The 16105-nt window shown below is 59.6% G+C and overlaps 3 protein-coding genes across 3 annotated transcripts; 1 reads left to right on the top strand and 2 right to left on the bottom strand.

Moving 5' to 3' along the window:
- Nucleotides 1-16: 16 nt before the first annotated feature.
- On the bottom strand, nt 17-6297 carry SGTA (small glutamine rich tetratricopeptide repeat co-chaperone alpha; the record flags this gene model as incomplete). Its single annotated transcript, XM_042019795.1, has 8 exons — nt 6224-6297; nt 4918-5075; nt 3840-3943; nt 3573-3657; nt 2985-3084; nt 1822-1926; nt 1458-1596; nt 17-286 (listed from the first exon to the last, which is right to left on the bottom strand). Coding segments are annotated over exons 1-8 (1002 nt in total), but the record flags the coding sequence as incomplete, so codon positions are not given.
- Nucleotides 6298-6508: 211 nt separating this feature from the next.
- THOP1 (thimet oligopeptidase 1) lies at nt 6509-15483 on the top strand. The gene is made up of 13 exons (XM_042019793.1): nt 6509-6707; nt 7215-7418; nt 9085-9233; nt 9723-9830; nt 10695-10797; nt 10907-11067; nt 11177-11312; nt 11397-11763; nt 12023-12224; nt 12310-12496; nt 12781-12909; nt 13154-13290; nt 13377-15483. The coding sequence occupies exons 1-13, from the start codon at nt 6692-6694 to the stop codon at nt 13530-13532; spliced, it is 2055 nt and encodes a 684-aa protein (XP_041875727.1). The 5' UTR covers nt 6509-6691; the 3' UTR covers nt 13533-15483.
- PLK5 (polo like kinase 5 (inactive)) lies at nt 15065-15959 on the bottom strand. Its single transcript, XM_042019794.1, has 2 exons — nt 15733-15959; nt 15065-15657 (listed from the first exon to the last, which is right to left on the bottom strand). Exons 1-2 carry the CDS (start codon nt 15799-15801, stop codon nt 15493-15495), a joined length of 234 nt encoding a protein of 77 aa, XP_041875728.1. The 5' UTR covers nt 15802-15959; the 3' UTR covers nt 15065-15492.
- Nucleotides 15960-16105: the final 146 nt, after the last annotated feature.

Here is a 16105-nt window from a genome sequence, read left to right as displayed (position 1 = left end):
AAAAGGGGGGGAAAAGGGAGGCAAAGAAGAGCAAAGCCCAAGCCCAGAGCAGAACAGGCCCTTCCACAGCCTCGGCAAAGCCTGTGGAGGAAATCCCTGGATTTCCTTGGAGCTGAAGGGAACAACTGCAACTCCCAGAGAGCTCCAGGGATTGGGAAAACCCATTTGGGGAGACACTGGAGAGGCTCCATGCCAAGGAATCCCGGCTGGGATTGGGAATTACCATGCTCATGAAGCCGGGGTTGTTCAGCAATCCGGCCAAGTCGAAGCCTCCGGGGCCGCCGGTCTGCAGGAGAAACCAGAGCTCACTCACTGCCAGCCCTCATTCCCAGAGTTACCAGAGCCAGGGAATCCCATCAGGAATGGTTTGGGATGAAGGGATCCAGTGCCACCCCCTCGAACCCCCACACCTCCCACGAAGCCGGGGTGCTCCGAGCTGGCCTTGCACACTTCCAGGGATCCAGGGGCAGCCATGGCTTCTCTGGGAATTCCATCCCACTCCCTCAATTCCTTCCCAATATCCCATCCAATCCTCCGCCCTCTGGCAGTGGGAAGCCATTCCCTGTGTCCTGTCCCTCCATCCTTTATCCCAAATCCCTCTGCAGCTCTCCTGGAGTCCCTTTAGACTCTGGAAGTGGCTCCCTGGAGCTTCTCTTCTCCAGCCTTTCCTTGCACACTTCCAGCTTCTCTGAGAATTCCATCCCAACCCCTCACATCCAAGGATTCCTTCCCATTATCCCACCTAACCCTTCCCAAGAACCCCTTTGTCCTATCTCTCCAGGCTCTTGGAAAAACCCTTCCCCCATTCTTTGCAGGCTCCCTTCCTTCCTCCCAGAAGGATCCCAAATCCCTTATACCCTGACAATGGGAAGAGGTTCTGTCCCAACCCTCTGGAAAACCCCAGCATGGCAGGGATTGGGCTCACAGAGACTCCTTGTGCTCACTCCCCCTGGAATCCCAATCTGGAAACCCAAATTCAAACCCTCCCTCCCTCACCTCTGCCCTGGAAAAGCCCTTGGAAAATTAAAATCCCCTTCAAAATGATGCCCAAGGACATTCCTGCCTGGAACAGTGCAGCCAGCAGCTCCCTGCCTGGAAAACCTCCAGGTTTCTTTGCGAGAAAACAACTTTTTGTATTAAAAAAAAAACCTAAAAACACCTTTGGTGTCGCTAAAAGGGCACGGGGAAAATAAAAAAAGGTCGATTTTGGAGAGATTTAATCCCCAAAGTGCAAATTGCTGTCATAAAACCCTCATCAGGCTCCTTCTCCAGCTGCTTCCAACCTTCCCAAAGTGACTGTGAGGAGGAATTTTGCCCTCTGGATTTCAGTGGGATGCTCACAGCACAATCCTCCACCACCTCCAGCCCAAATTTCACATTTTTAACACCCCCCAGGCAGCACCTGTTGGATTTTCACCTCCTCTAACCTTAACAAACTCCTAAATCCCACGACTCACCGGACTGGGAGTCTCCTTCATTTTCTGTTCAGCTATTTTGAGGTTGGATTTGTAGGTCTCGTTGTCTGGATCCAGCTCCAGAGCTTTTTTGTAGTAAACAACAGCTTCTGTGTGTTTGTTTAAGCTGGACAGGGCCAAGCTGGGGAAAGAAAACCAAAATCCAAGTCACAGAGGGGATTTTTCGGGTCGCTTTTTAAAATCCAACTGTTAACTTTCAAGCGCTCCTTGAAGTTGAGAAATCGGGAATTTGGTTTTTTTTCTCCACCCTAAATAACCTGAAACAGCAGGAATTTTTTCACGGTGGAACACACGGATAAAAGCCCTGTTCCAAGGCGTCCAGGCATCCAAAATTCCAGCTGCTCACCCCATCCTGCCGTAGGCTTTGCTGTAGTTGGGGTCGATGCCGATGGCTCGCTCGCAGTCCCGCACTGCTCCCGCGTAATTCCCCAGTTTGCTGTAGGCAGCAGCTCTGGAAGAAAGGGGGGAAAAAATAGGAAGCAGGGAATGCCGAGCAGCTGGAATATCCTGAGGGATGTCATCCCTGTCCCCTCCAGCAGAGCCAAGTGTGGGTTTGAGCTAAATTTGAGCTAAATCTGTATCCAGGTGAGCGATTCCAAGCCTGGCTCCGTGCAGATCCCGGCTCTCATTTCTCCCGGTGACATTCCAGGATCGCTTCCTAGCTCAGAGAATTCCTTTGGTTTCCCCTCATCTCTCAATTTCTCAACATTTCCCCACATTCCAAAGAGGGAAAGCTTTCTTTTAAAGCCTGGACACTTCCATGGATCCAGGGGCAGCCACGGCTTCTCTGGGAATTCCATCCCATTCCCTCCCAGGGAACAATTCCTTCCCAATATCCCATCCAATCCTCCCCTCTGGCAGTGGGAAGCCATTCCCTGTGTCCTGTCCCTCCAGCCCTTGTCCCAAATCCCTCTCCAGCTCTCCTGGAGCCCCTTTAACCACTGGAAGTGGCTCAACCTCCCTAACTCTGAGACGCACCAGCCCCAAACCCTCCCACAGAGCTCAAAGCACCAATTTCCAGCCCCAAAATCCCCCTTCCCACCATGTCCAGGTGGATTTGAGCTCCCACCACAACCAGGTGATTAAATGAAATTAAGGTTCCAACTCTGCTTTATCCAACATTTGCCTTTCAAACACTTCTCAGAACCGAGAAACACAAAAATCCCCCTTCCACAGCCGATTTCGCACAGAGCTCCCCGAATTCTCAGTGAGGAGCCTCCAGCTCCTCGTTTCATCCCTTAATTCCTCTCCATCCCACTCTGCATGGAAGCAGACACCATTTCCTGGCATTCCTTATCCCCTCCAGTGCCTAATAAAGGTCATTTCCACACCCACACCCCATCCCGAGATGCCAGGAGGCACCAACAGATCGGCTCCAACCACACAAGCGAGGAGCTGATCCAAGAGTCCCCAAAAAAATCCTTTAAAAGAAAAAAAAAAAAGGGATTTTTTGGAGCATTCAGGGATCTTGGATCCGAGTGAGGAGGAGCTGGGGAAGCTGCCCAGTACCTGTTGCAGAAATAAACGGCGTTGGCTGGGTTTAACTCGATGGCTTTTCCATAAAAAGACACGGCAGCCTCGAAATTTTCTGCCTTCATTTGGTCGTTTCCTAAAAGGAGGGTGGGAAAGGCTCGTGAGGGAAGGGGGGAAAAAAGCAGGGATAAATCCGAGCACCAGGCCCAGATCCATGGAAATAGCACAGAGCTCTGCCAGCGTGAGGCTGGAGAGCTGTCCTGGGAATTGCAGCATTCCTGATCCTCAGCACAGCACCCCAAAAATCGCTCCAGGTGCTGGCTCAGGTGGGAGCGCTGCGTCCACACTCATCCCACTTTTTCCCAGGAAAAGATCGTGCACGGAGCAGGAAGGATGGGTGCTCTGCTGCACACCTCACGGGTTTTTTGGGATAAAAAAATCCCACTGATCCAGCATTCCTGGTGGCAAAATCTCCCCAAGCAGAGCAAGAGGAAGAAATGGAAAAACTTCCCTTTCCCCGCCTCCCCCTGCCCCATTCCAAGCATTCCCCAGGTGCCTGGGAATTAAAATTCCCTCCCAATTCCCACCAAACCCTCCTTATCCAGCAGCTCCAGGGGTTGGTACCTTCAGTCTTGAGTCTTTCAGCTTCAGCCACGTCATCTTCCGAGGGGGTGACGGGCTCGGAATTCGTTCTGGAGTGTTCCAGCTCCTTCCAAGGAGAGGGAGAAGCTGAGATAAGGATTCCTACTGAGCTGTCCCACACTTCCCACTTTTCCAGCCCAAAACATTCCTCTCCCACAGGGCTCTGAGGGGAGCAGCAGCCTCCTGGAAATCCAGCAGAACTCAGGGAAACAACAAAAAAAAAGGGAACATTTCAGGGCACTCTCTCACCTTCCCTGCCACAGCTTCAAATATTTCGGGAAGGGTCTGGGACACAGCCAGGCTTTGGTCTTCCATGGAGACTCCAAACGCTGTCTCCAGGCACTGGATGGCCACTGGAAAGGGAGAGTCAGGTCATTAATTGATAAATATTCATCCCTCTCCCTTATCTCTTGAAAAAACTGGGGAAAAACCACCCCAAACCACCCATTTTCCCCACACCAGAGTGGATTTTTGGGCCGTAGTCTCAGACTTTGGCAAAGCTCTTCCCTCTGGATATCCTGGATGGAGCCAATCCCAATTCCCACCCCCCTTAAGGGATTCCTGGGGTTTAGGAGTGAGTGAGGCTGGGGCTGCAGCAGCTGGGAAGGTGGGAATGCCCCAGCATTCCAAGGAGAGATCCACACATTCCCCTTGCTCCGGGAAGTGCGGGGACCCTGAGCCGCCTCCTTCCCTGCTTGGGAAGCTGCTCCCAGGGAAAAGAGAACTTCACAGAGCTCTCCTGCCACACTGTACATCCCAAAATATCCCATTCCTGGCACTCATCCCTCAGGAATGTTCCCCCCCCCTCCCCCCCACCCCACAGTCGTGCTCCTTTCACCAGGACAAGCCAAGGACTAAACCCTGAGCTCCTTCAGGAGACCTTTTAAGATCCGTGTGCTCTCCTTGCCCTCTGGAAGAGCCTGGAAAAACCACTGTGGGACAGCGTTTTGGGGAGCAGAAGAGGAAAAACAACTCCAGGAGCACAGAGCGCTTCCCTGGAGCCACGGAATTCCCACCTCGTGCCCCACAGAACCCTCCTGACTCCGCCTCATCCTGGATAAACCCTCTAAGTCTCCAAGCTGGGATCAGGGAGGTTTTTGACCCCAGGTACATCCCTGCCTCGAGTTAATCTGCTCTTGGAAGAGATCAGAAGCCAGAGAAGCCGCCAGCACTCCTGGATACCTCCCAGAAGGAAAAATTACCTCCAAAATTCCAGCCAGGTTCGGCGCCGCTGAACAGCCCAGCCAAGGCAGGGGCAGAAAACAGAAAAAACACCCAAAATCTCCCAAATTTTGGCCTGGGGCAAGACCCAGATACACCCACTCACCTTCCAAACTCTCCTGAGCATCTGGAGACATGCTCCCGTTCTGGAGCTGGGTGTGGAGGAACTGGATGATGGAGTAGGCGAGACGCTTCTGGTCTGCCATGCTGGGAGAGAGGCTGCGAGGGGCCGGGCTCCACCGCTCCTGGCTTCCAGAAAAAAACCTGGAGAGACAGAGAAGTTGTGGATTGAGAGAGTAGAAGGCAAAGGGTTTTGCTGCTGCTGTCCCTCGGGAGGAGTTCTGGGGGATAAGGGAGGTGTTGAGGAGCTCAGGATGGATTTGGGGGCATGAGGGAGTTGTTCAAGGCTCCAAAACCTTCCTTATATTCTGCTTTAGGAATTCTTCAGGCCTGGATTCACCAGTCCTGCCAAGGGAAGCACACCAGAGGTGCTGCAGGTATTTAGGGTACGGAACACTTGGAGCACTGAGGAGCTCAGCACAACAAAATTCCCACTTTTCTGTTCTCAAAGCACAGCTTGGTCCTGAAACCAACGCCAAGAGCAGAAGGAACGTGCCCCAGAGCTGCCAAACCTCCTCCCAGCCTGTCCTGACAGGGAAAGGGGAGGGAGATCCCAAAGCAAAGAGAGATCCCAAAAAGCACATCCCGGGGCTGGGAATTCCCAGCGATCCCACGGCAGCTCCTGCGGGAAGCGGATCCAGCTCCGCTGCTCCCGAGCATTAACTGGGTTTGTAGCACATCCAGACTCATTTAATTGAGAAACGAGACCGATTTAATAAGAGGTCCACAGAGCTGAGCCCAGAGGCACCGGAACAGCACCGGGCCCGGTTGCGGCTCCCGTTCCCCGGCCCCGAGAGCCCCCAGACCCCGTCGGGCCCCGGGGCGGGCGGACAGGGCAAGGCACCGCTCCCCCGGTGCCTCCTCCCCGCTTCCCCAAGCGCCGGGAGCACCGCCCGGACCCTCTCTGGGAGGAGGCAACCGGGGAGCCCCGGCCCGGCCCCGGCCGGGGAAACCACCGGGTCCCGCCGCCACCCCCGGTGCCCTCACCGGGACCGGGGCGGGCGATTCCCAGCGGGCAGCAGAGCCCGGCAGCAGCAGGACCGGAGACAGAGCAGTCCTGGCGGGGGGCACAGCCTGCTCCCGTCCCGTCCCGTCCCGTCCCGCCCCCTCAGGCCCCGGTGCACCCGGTACTCCCCGGTGCCGCTGCCTCCACCCGGACCGGAGCCGCGGCTGCCGGCGGGCAGCACGGCCCGGCACCGGTCGGCCCGGAGGCGGAGGAGTCCCGGCGTGAGCCCGGTTCCGGTCCCGGTCCCGGTCCCGGTGCCGGTGTTCCCCGGTCCCCCCGCGCTCACCGGACACTCGCCTGGGCCGGGCGCGCTCCCGCACTGCGCATGCGCCGCGCCCACCGCGCGCCTGCGCCGCTCTGGCCCCGCCCCTCCCTTATAGGCCCAAAGGGGCGGGGCCTACGGCGGAAGCCCCGCCCCGCCGGTACCATAGAGATGCGGCGTTGTCACGGCAACGCGCGGGGGCGTTGCCGTGGGAACGGGCGGGCGGGACGGACCCCGGGGATGCTCCGCGCCCGCCCCGGGGCCGCTCCCGGCCGGCTCTGAGGGTCGCGGCGGGGATGCGCCGCCCCCCTTCCCCGGCCCCGGTACGGTGCGGCCGAGGCGGGAGCGGCCCGGTCCTCCACGCTCCCAGCATGCCCCGCTCTCCCGCCCGCCTCTACGGTCGGGGCACATGCTCGGTGCGTGGGGCCGGCCCGGTCTTCTCCCGGCCTCGTCAGCAGCGCGGGGCCTCCCGGCACCCCCGGCACCCCCGACATGGCCCCTCCGACAGGTACCGGCGGGCGGCGGCGGGATGGGGGCACACGGAGAGCGGGGGGAGACGGGGCGAGGGGCTGGCGCGGCGTGGAGAGAGGGGGTGAGGGGAGAGGGAAGGGGCGGCAGGACGGGGCCGGGGGCGGCAGGACGGGGCCGGGGGCGGCAGGACGAGGCCGGGGGCGGCCCTTCAGGGCGATCGCGGTCTCCTCTGTCCCCCAAGTCACCTCTGTGCCCCGCGGGGCAGCGCACGGCCGTGTCCTCGAGCAGGGCGCAGCCCTCTGCCCGTCCCCTTGGCAGAGGCACCTGCCGGGGCACGGCCGGCCGGAGTCGGGTTTCCGTGAAGGATTTATCGTGACCGGGAGGGTGAACAGCGCCCGGGAGATGATCCGCCCGCAAATTCCCAACGGCCGGGCTCCTCCGGAGCGCGGCTCCCATCGCCTCGCTGGCTGCAGGGCCCTCGCTGGAATCCTTTCCCCGAGCTTTTCCCGTCGCAAGGCGCCGTCTCACCGGGCCTTTCCCGCAGGGAATGTCGTGGACAGCCAGGCCCCGCGGCTCGTGGCCAACCAGCTGCGCTGGGACCTGACGGCCGAGCAGATCGAGGCCATGGCCGCCGAGCTCACCGAGAGCACCAAGCTCGTGTACGACCGCGTGGGAGCTCAGGAACGGGGAGAGGTGTCCTACGAGAACACCCTCAAGGCGCTGGCGGACGTGGAGGTGGAATACACAGGTGGGAACGGCCACGGGGAGTCGGGGCTTTGCGGGAACCGGGCACACGGGAATGCGCTCCTGCTGGCGGAGGATGGGATATTGGGGAGGAATTCTCCTCTGGGAAGGTGGGGAGGCCCTGGGCTTGCCCAGAGAAGCTGTGGCTGCTCCATCGCTGGAAGTGTCCTGTGTCCTGTCCCTCCAGCCCTTGTCCCAAATCCCTCTCCAGCTCTCCTGGAGCCCCTTTAACCACTGGAAGTGGCTCAACCTCCCTAACTCTGAGACGCACCAGCCCCAAACCCTCCCACAGAGCTTGGAGATGGGGCTTGGAGCCACCTGGGATAGTGGAAGATGTCCCTGCCCATGGCAGGGGCTGGCGCTGGCTGAGCTTCGAGGTCGCTTCCAACCCATTCCACGACTTTTAAATTTTTTTTATTATTATTTTTGGTGCTTTTTTTTAGCTCTGTGCTGTCACCTGCTTTTCTCTCCCCTCGGCTGCCAGCTGAGTGTTGGTTTTTTTCCCAGTTCATGTTTATACAGCCAGGAACCAGCACAAAGAACAGATTTGGAAGAGCAAATTAACCCAAGGACAACCCTTTGGCAGCAGCAGCAGCAGCAGCCGCGTTCCCAAGGCTGTCCCGGCTTTCATGTGTCACCAGTGGGAACAAACAGCAGAAAAGATCCAAGAAACTCTCACCTCCTTCCTAATTTTTCCCTGGGGCAGTGGACAAATGTCTCTCCATGGGCCTTGTTTCCTGCTGGGATTTTTTTGGGGAGAGTAAATCCTGCTGGGATTTTTTTGGGGAGAGTGAATCCTGCTGGGATTTTTTTGGGGAGAGTGAATCCTGCTGGGATTTTTTTTTTTTTGGGAGAGTAACACGACGCGATGGCTCCAAAACGATGCATTTTTGGCGGCTTTCTGGATAATTATTTGCAGCAGAGTGACAATTCAGGCAGCCCCTCCTCATGACACCTGGTGTCCCACCTGTCTGGGGCAGGGCCCAGCCTCATCTTCCTTCTCCCCCTGTTCTTTTCCTTAAAATAACAGGGAAAAAACCTCTTGCTCAGCAGGAGGAATGTTTGCTTCAGCACAACTGTCAGCACTTCCCTGGCTAAGCTGCCTGTTCACCTTCTCCTGGGGGGAGAATCCAGGTGCCCGGAGAGCACCTGGAGCTCTGTTCTCGGAGCTTTTGCAGGGATAGCAGCAGGGAATGTTTGTTCTCCCTGTTTTCCCAGCTGGGATTGCACCAGGACAGGGCACACCTGGGGTGTGGTGGCTTTTGGGAAAGGATCGCCCCACTTTTAGCTTTAAAGGAGACACAGGGAATGCTGCTGCCAGCGTGGAATCTATGGAATACCTTGGGTTGGAAGGGACCCGCACGGAGCATCGAGTCCAACTCTGGGCCCTGCACAGGACACCCCAAAACTCCTGGGGTGCCACAGCTGGGGAAGAAGTGCTGGGAGCTCACAGGCACGGAATTCCTGTGGGTTTTGGGACAAGGATTGTGGTGGGAATCCGGTGCATGGATGTACTGGGCAGCGGGGAAGGGACAAAAAGGAGCCAGAGCCGCTTCTCACCTCTCCCTTCCCGTGTGTGCGCAGTGGGAAGGGCGCTGGGGCTGCCAGACGGGCTCTGGGTGTGCACTGGGACGTGGATCCATCGTCCCTGTTCCCTTTTGTCCTCCCAGTCCGTAGGAACATGCTGGACTTCCCCCAGCACGTGTCCCCCTGCAAGGCCATCCGCGCCGCCAGCACCGAGGCCGACAAGAAGCTCTCGGAGTTCGACGTGGAGATGAGCATGAGGCAGGACGTGTACCAGAGGATTGTGTGGCTCCAGGTGCGTCCCCTGCCACCTGGGCAGGGCACTGAAACCCCCTGGAATTGCAGCAAATCCTTTTCCCCTCATGCCAGAGCTGGGAAGGGAAGGATGGCGGGGCAGGGGTGGAGCGGGAGCGCGGTGTGGTCACGGCAGAGCGATCCGGCTGTCAGTGAGGGGTGGGAAATTGGGGTTTGAGGGCTCTGCCGCCACTCAGGGCCTTGCTCACCGCTTTGCTGAGGGGCTGTTGGTAAATCCAACCCACCTCAGTGGTGATGGCCCTGAAAATGCCCCCCCAAAAATGCTGGTACGGCACAAAGGTGACGCGTTTAAAGCAGGCTGGGAGGAACCCGTGCCCCGAGGTGGCACAGGAACCAATGCACCAAACCAGAGCCTGCCCGGGGCGGGTTCCCATCTGCTGCTGGTGTTCCCTGAACTCCCACTGAAGGGAAGCAGCTTCCTGCAGCACCTGATCCTGCAGCTCCCTGAGCTCCCACTGTGGTTTTCCAGGAGAAAGCGGAGAGCGCTTCCCTGAAGCCTGAGGCCAAGAGGTACCTGGAGAGGCTGATCAAGCTGGGAAAGAGGAACGGGCTCCATCTCCCTGAGGAGACACAGGAGGTGAGAGCACAGAATCCCAAGATGGTTTGGGTTGAAGGGAACTTAAAGCTCATCCCATTCCACCCCTACCAAGGGCAGGGACACCTTCCACTATCCCAAGGTGCTCCAGCCTGGCCTTGGACACTTCCAGGGATGGGGCAGCCACAGATTTTCTGGGAAACCTATGCCAGGGCCTCCCCACCCTCCCAGGGAGGGATTTTTTCCTAATATCCCATCTAATCCTACTTCCTGTCAGTTTGAATCCATTCCCCCTTGTCCTGTCTCTGAGTGAATTAAGCACAGGGAGAGGAACCCTGGCAGGGCTCAGGGCAGGGTTGAGGCTCAGGGTTGGGTTTTGGCCCTGATTCCAGTGATTTTGGGTGATATTTCCAGCCCCTCTTTTTCCTTTCTGTTGAAAGGGTGACATTAACAAAGTGGGGTCAATGCTGGGAGTCAGAGAATTCCTGGGAAGCTGAAACTGGGGAACCAGCACCAGATCCCCCCCATGCCAAGGGCTGGAGTTGAGGTGAGGGGGCTGAGCTGCTCAGGGGCCTCCCTCTCTTACCATGCACCAGCAAAGGAGCTCAAAACTGGGTTTAAAAATAGAAGAAAAGGTGAAACGAGGAGAGAGGATGTTGTTACTGCAACACCTGCAGCTCCTGAGCCGGCAGGGGACGGGCAGGACCTTGCTGAGGTGGCTGATTCCCTGCCAGGTGTGATCCCAGGGAGTCTGTTCCGGGCTCAGGCCTCGCTGCTTGCTCACAATCATTGATTCTGCACCGTTGGGCTGGCTCAGAGCCAAGTGCAGCCTCAGTGCTGGGCAGGTCACAGCCTGAGTGTCCCCCCCTGGCTCTGATTTCGCTCTGATTTCTCTGCATTTTGAAGAAAATCAAAGCTATCAAGAAGAAGCTGAGCGTGCTGTGCATAGACTTCAACAAGAACCTCAACGAAGACACCACCTTCCTGCCCTTCTCCAGGGAGGAATTAGGTACGGAGTGCTCTGCTGGGGTGGCCCTGAGCACCTGCATTGGATGATCCCAGAGCATTCCTGGAGAATCCTGGGCTCTCCTTCAGCCCCCTGCCTGCTTTTTTCCCAGGGGGGCTCCCTGAGGATTTCCTGAACTCCCTGGAGAAGACAGAGGGTGGGAAGCTGAAAGTCACCCTCAAGTACCCCCACTACTTCCCGCTGCTGAAGAAGTGCTACGTGCCCGAGACCAGGAGGAAGGTGGAGGAGATGTTCAACTCCAGGTGCAAAGAGGTCGGTGGGACTGAGCAGAGCACCGAGGGGATCTCCCCTGGGATTTGTGTTTCTTTCCACAGCGCTTCCCTTCTCCCCTGCCTACCCCACTTCACTCCCTGCCTTGCAGGAGAACTGCCTGATCCTGAAGGAGCTGGTGGACCTGAGGGCTCAGAAGGCCAATCTGCTGGGCTTCAGCACCCACGCCGACTTCGTGCTGGAGATGAACATGGCCAAAAGCAGCCGGACGGTGGCCACGTTCCTGGGTACGTCCTGGGGCCGAGCAGGGACATCCCAGGCTGGGTGTGCTGCTCTGATCCCACATCCCAACCCTGCCTGGCTTTCTCCAGATGAGCTGGCCCAGAAGCTGAAGCCACTGGGGGAGAAGGAGCGGGCTGTGATCCTGGACCTGAAGAAGAAGGAGTGCGAGAAGCGCGGGCTGGAGTTCGACAACCGCATCAACGCCTGGGACATGCGCTACTACATGAACCAGGTGGAGGAGACCAAGTACAGCGTGGACCAGAACCTGCTCAAGGAGTATTTCCCCATGCAGGTGGTCACCACGGGCCTCCTGGCCATCTACCAGGAGCTGCTGGGCCTCACCTTCCACCTGGAGGAGAAGGCTCAGGTGTGGCACGAGGACGTGCAGCTCTACACGGTGAAGGACGCGTCCTCCGGGGAGACCATCGGGAAGTTCTACCTGGACCTGTACCCACGGTGAGGCCTGGGGTGAGGGGAAATCTGGGAGCTGGGCTGGGACAGGGGGAGCAGGGCCTGAGGAAGAGGAGATTCCTGCTTCCAGGCGGGAGCGTGGAGGGAGCGCTGTGTGCTCGGTCAGGGATGTCACCGAGGGGGTCACCGAGGGGGTCACCGAGGGGGTCACCGAGGGCTCCTGCTCTGAGGACCACAATGGGGGAGGCTGTGGCCGTGTCTGGCTGTTGGAAGGATCCCTGTGAGCCTCCTCTCACTGTCCCAGGGAAGGGAAGTACGGACACGCTGCCTGCTTCGGCCTCCAGCCCGGCTGCCTCTTGCCGGACTCCAGCCGGCAAATCTCGGTGGCCGCCATGGTGGCCAATTTCACCAAGCCCACGCCGGACGCCCCTTCCCTGCTGCAGCACGACGAGGTGGAGACCTATTTCCACGAATTTGGGCACGTCATGCACCAGCTGTGCTCTCAGGTGAGGCCTCCCTGCGCTGGCACAGGTCGGTGTTTTCCCCCCATCCCGCTTTCCCGTGGAATTCCGAGCCGGCCGTGTCTCCCAGGCGGAGTTTGCCATGTTCAGCGGGACGCACGTGGAGCGGGACTTCGTGGAGGCCCCGTCCCAGATGTTGGAGAACTGGGTGTGGGAGAAGGAGCCGCTGCTGCGCATGTCCAGGCACTACAAAACTGGGAGCCCCATCCCGGATGAGCTCCTGGAGAAGCTCATTAAATCCCGGCAGGCAAACACAGGTGGGTCCCTGCAGAAGGAATCGGAGTTCCCTGGCTGTAGGGATGGGAAGGGGACACTCAGTGACCTGGCTGGGGACAGGAAAGGCTTTTCCTTGCTCCCCGCGGCGCTGGGAATTATAAAGGGATGCAGGGAAGGCACCCACACATCTGGGAAGAGAAAAGGTGATGTGGCACGGCGACAGAGAGGTGCCAGCCAGCCTGCCCTGTTGCCACCAGCCTCGGTGACACTCCTGCAGGCAGCATTCCAGTCTCAGTCTGGCTTCTCCTCCTCCTTTTGGGAACAGGGCTCTTCAACCTGCGCCAGATCGTCCTGGCCAAGGTGGACCAGGCGCTGCACACCCAGACCAAGGCTGACCCCGTGGAGGTGTTTGCCCGGCTCTGTGAAGAGGTGCTGGGTGTCCCTGCCACCCCAGGTATGGGTGCCACCCTCCTGTCCCTCTAGGCCTGCCCTGCACACGTGGCTCAGCAGGTTCCTCTCGGCTGGGGACACTTTCTGCTGGCTCCGGGAAAAGCAGGGCTGAAAAAGCCTGGAAAGTTCTTCCCTTTGTCCCCCCCGGGGTTGTGAACAGCTGAGCCAGCGCCCGCTGGGAATCACTGCCAGCACTGGGCGAGGTTTTTCCATACTGGGAGTCCCCCATGACCCCTCTGTCCCCTCAGGTACAAACATGCCGGCCACCTTCGGCCACCTGGCCGGGGGCTACGACGCCCAGTACTACGGCTACCTCTGGAGCGAGGTGTATTCCATGGATATGTTCCACACCCGCTTCAAGCAGGAGGGAATCATGAACTGCAAGGTAGGGAGAGGGTCTGGGGAGAGAGGGACAGCCAGGATGTGGGATCGAGGGCGGCGTTCCACCCCTGCCCCGGTCTGTGCCCACAGGTGGGCATGGATTACAGGAATTGCATCCTGCATCCCGGTGGCTCCGTGGACGCTTCTGACATGCTGAGGAAGTTCCTGGGCCGGGAGCCCAAGCAGGATGCCTTCCTGGCCAGCAAGGGACTGAAGGTGGAGAGCAACTCGGTGCCTTCGGCCTGAGGCGCTGCTCCCGCCCACGCCCCTGCCCTCGCCTGGTTCCTGTCACCAAACACCCCCCGGGCCACCCCTGCCTGGAGCTGCCCTTCCAGGGTCCCGCTCCGAGCCACTCCTGGGCTTTGGGAGCCGGGCTCAGCCCCGAGCTGGGGCTCTGCGGTGACACGGAGGTGACCTGCCCTTGTCACCCCCGCCGGGGCCGGGGCTGCGGGTCACCCACCCCAATTGGCTGAACTTTGAACCTGATTTCTGCACCAGGGTGAGTTTCGGCCTCATTCGGAGCCGGGGAGGGGGGCGAGAGGAGTTCCCAAACTTGAATCTTTGTTTTTAAATCCCTTCTCTTAAAGAAACGTTGTTGTTGTTCCCACCTTGGCTTGGTTTGTGCCCCGGGACAGCCACAACTGTCCCGAGCCCCAAACGAGGGCAGGGCCAATCCCGCTCTCCCCATCTTTGAGCAGCTCTTGGCTGTGCAATAAAGATGGGGAGATCCCAGAGCTTAAAACCCACAAGGAATGAACTGGAACAGCCTGCCCTGAGCTCCTCAGGGACCTTCCTGCCTGGGAGGGAGGACAGAGGTGGCCGGTGCAGGCGTTCCCAGAACAGCGGGTTTGGGGACGTGGCCTCTGTGTGCTGCCAGATGTCCCAGGGCCAGCTTGGGGTCATCCCGGGGCCACCCCAGCGCCATCCCAGGGCAGCCAGGGGCTCAGGCTGTGACAGCTGAGGGTGTTGCTGTCGCTGTCAGCTCTGAGCCAGGGTGGGGCAGGGGAGGGTTGTGTTTATGAGCAAAAACACGGAGCCGACAGCTTCAAACAACACAAATGCCAGGATAAAAATATCCCGTGGGCTCCGTGCCAGGCCTTGAGCTGCCGGCCAGGCTGCGGCTGCCGTGCCACGGGGAGGGCCAGCAACCAGCCTGGGCTGTGCCACCTGCCCCGGGCTGTCCCCAGTGTGCCCCAGTGGCACAGGGGGTTGTGGCACCAGGTTCCTGTCGGGAGCGCTGGGTTTGCTCCCGGGAGAAAGGTTTGGAGCCGCTTGGAGTGCGGAGCTCCAAAGGGGTTGAGGAGCTTCAGGGCAGCTGGGATTTGTGTCCCACCCCGTTTCCAGCTTCGGGTGCATTTTGTGAGGCAGCTTGAGGGCTGTGGGATCCATCCCTGCCACTCTGCCGTGGTTTGGGGACACGAGTGACAGCCCGGGTGACCCCCGCCATCCCAGCCACTGCAGGCTGTTCCCTGGTCCCTCTCCTTTGTCACCAGCACGGCTCTGGCGCTGGGAGAAGCCCCTGCCCAGTGCAGACAAAGTCGTTGCTGTCACCTCGCTCCCCCAGACCCCGCTGGTGACACGGGAGGGTTGGTGACAACCCCTGGCCCATCCCCTCTGGCGCTGACACGCGGAGGGCTCCGGAAGCGGCTCCTTGGTGCTTGCTGGGGCCACCTCGAGCGTTTTGTCCTTGTCCCGTCCCCCCCTCCGTGTTTTAGGCATGGCCGGGAGGTGCCGGCCCGCGCTGCCCCGTGGGTGTTTTTAGTGTCCTGTTTTACTGAGCTTTCATCGTTTTTTCCGAGACTCTTCTCTCCAGAGAGAGAGAGAAGTGAAGCTGAACAGGGAAACCACGCACTTTCCTCCCTCCTTCCCAGCCTACAGCTCCCTCTGTCCCCCCCTCCAGTGTCCCCACTGCCCAGTGGGGGTGACCTGACACCTCTCCGGTCCCAGGAGCAGCACCGGGATGCGGCTCCTCGGAGCTGCACCTCCCCGTTCCCATCCCATCCCAGGCTGGCAGGGAAGAGAGCTCCTTTTATTTGGGGTTTGGACTTTGGGGTTGGTTGGGGTTTTTTTTCTGTCTACGGTTTTAAGGGCAAACTGGTGTGTGTGTGCCGTTCGTACTGGTCACGTCCCACCCTGCTTGTTTCCATGCCTGGATTTTAGACGGTTCCCAACACTAATAAAGGTTTTCCTCCGCGGATCTTTGGGCTCAGGTCCTTTGGGGAGGGGCACGGCCACCCCCCGGGGTGACAGGGACACAGCCACAGCCCTGCCAGCACCGCAGCCCCCGCAGGATCCGGCGCAGGGGGTCCTGTCCCACGAAGACGGGCACGGAGTGGCAGGCGCGGGGCGGCAGCTTGTGGGGTGTGAAACCCTGGGGAGCGACAGGCGGTGACCTCCGGGTGTCCCCCGTGTCCCCTCGTGCCCCCCGTGTCCCCCAGCCCCGCACCTGGGTGAGGAAGGGGTGGCCCAGCACCCCTGCCAGGCTGGGCCGTGCTGCGGGGTCGGGGTCCAGCATGTGGGCGATGAGGGCGCGGGCACGGGGGGAGAGCTGGGGGGGCAGCGGGTACCGAGCCCCCCGGATGCTCCGGTACAGCTCCGGCCGGTGACGCGCCTCGAACGGGGCGTGGCCGGTCAGCGCCGTGTACCTGGGGGGGAGCGGATGGGAGGCAGGGCCGGGAGCGTCCCTGTCCCCCCTCCAGCACCCCTGTCCCCTCTTCAGCGTCCCTGTCCCCCCTCCAGCGTCCCTGTCCCCCCTCCAGCACCCCTGTCCCCCCTCCAGCGTCCCTGTCCCACCTCCAGCACCCCTGTCCCCCCTCCAG

Source organism: Corvus kubaryi, unplaced genomic scaffold (assembly GCF_017639235.1).
Source record: "Corvus kubaryi isolate FWS band 111438036 unplaced genomic scaffold, C.kubaryi_AGA036_p1.0 35702, whole genome shotgun sequence".
In the NCBI taxonomy this organism is placed as follows: Eukaryota; Metazoa; Chordata; class Aves; order Passeriformes; family Corvidae; genus Corvus; species Corvus kubaryi.
The sequence above is the reverse complement of the archived record's forward strand: the minus strand, read 5'-3'. Positions and strand labels throughout refer to the sequence as shown.

Bases quoted from the DNA above. Each gene is read 5' to 3' on its own strand.
- THOP1 (XM_042019793.1), top strand. The intron at 9,234-9,722 runs GTGCGTCCCCTG...GTGGTTTTCCAG, and splicing joins AGAGGATTGTGTGGCTCCAG to GAGAAAGCGGAGAGCGCTTC. The intron at 9,831-10,694 runs GTGAGAGCACAG...TGCATTTTGAAG, and splicing joins TCCCTGAGGAGACACAGGAG to AAAATCAAAGCTATCAAGAA.
- PLK5 (XM_042019794.1), bottom strand. From the start codon at position 15,801: ATGCTGGACCCCGACCCCGCAGCACGGCCCAGCCTGGCAGGGGTGCTG. The intron at 15,658-15,732 runs GTGCGGGGCTGG...GTCGCTCCCCAG, and splicing joins GCCACCCCTTCCTCACCCAG to GGTTTCACACCCCACAAGCT.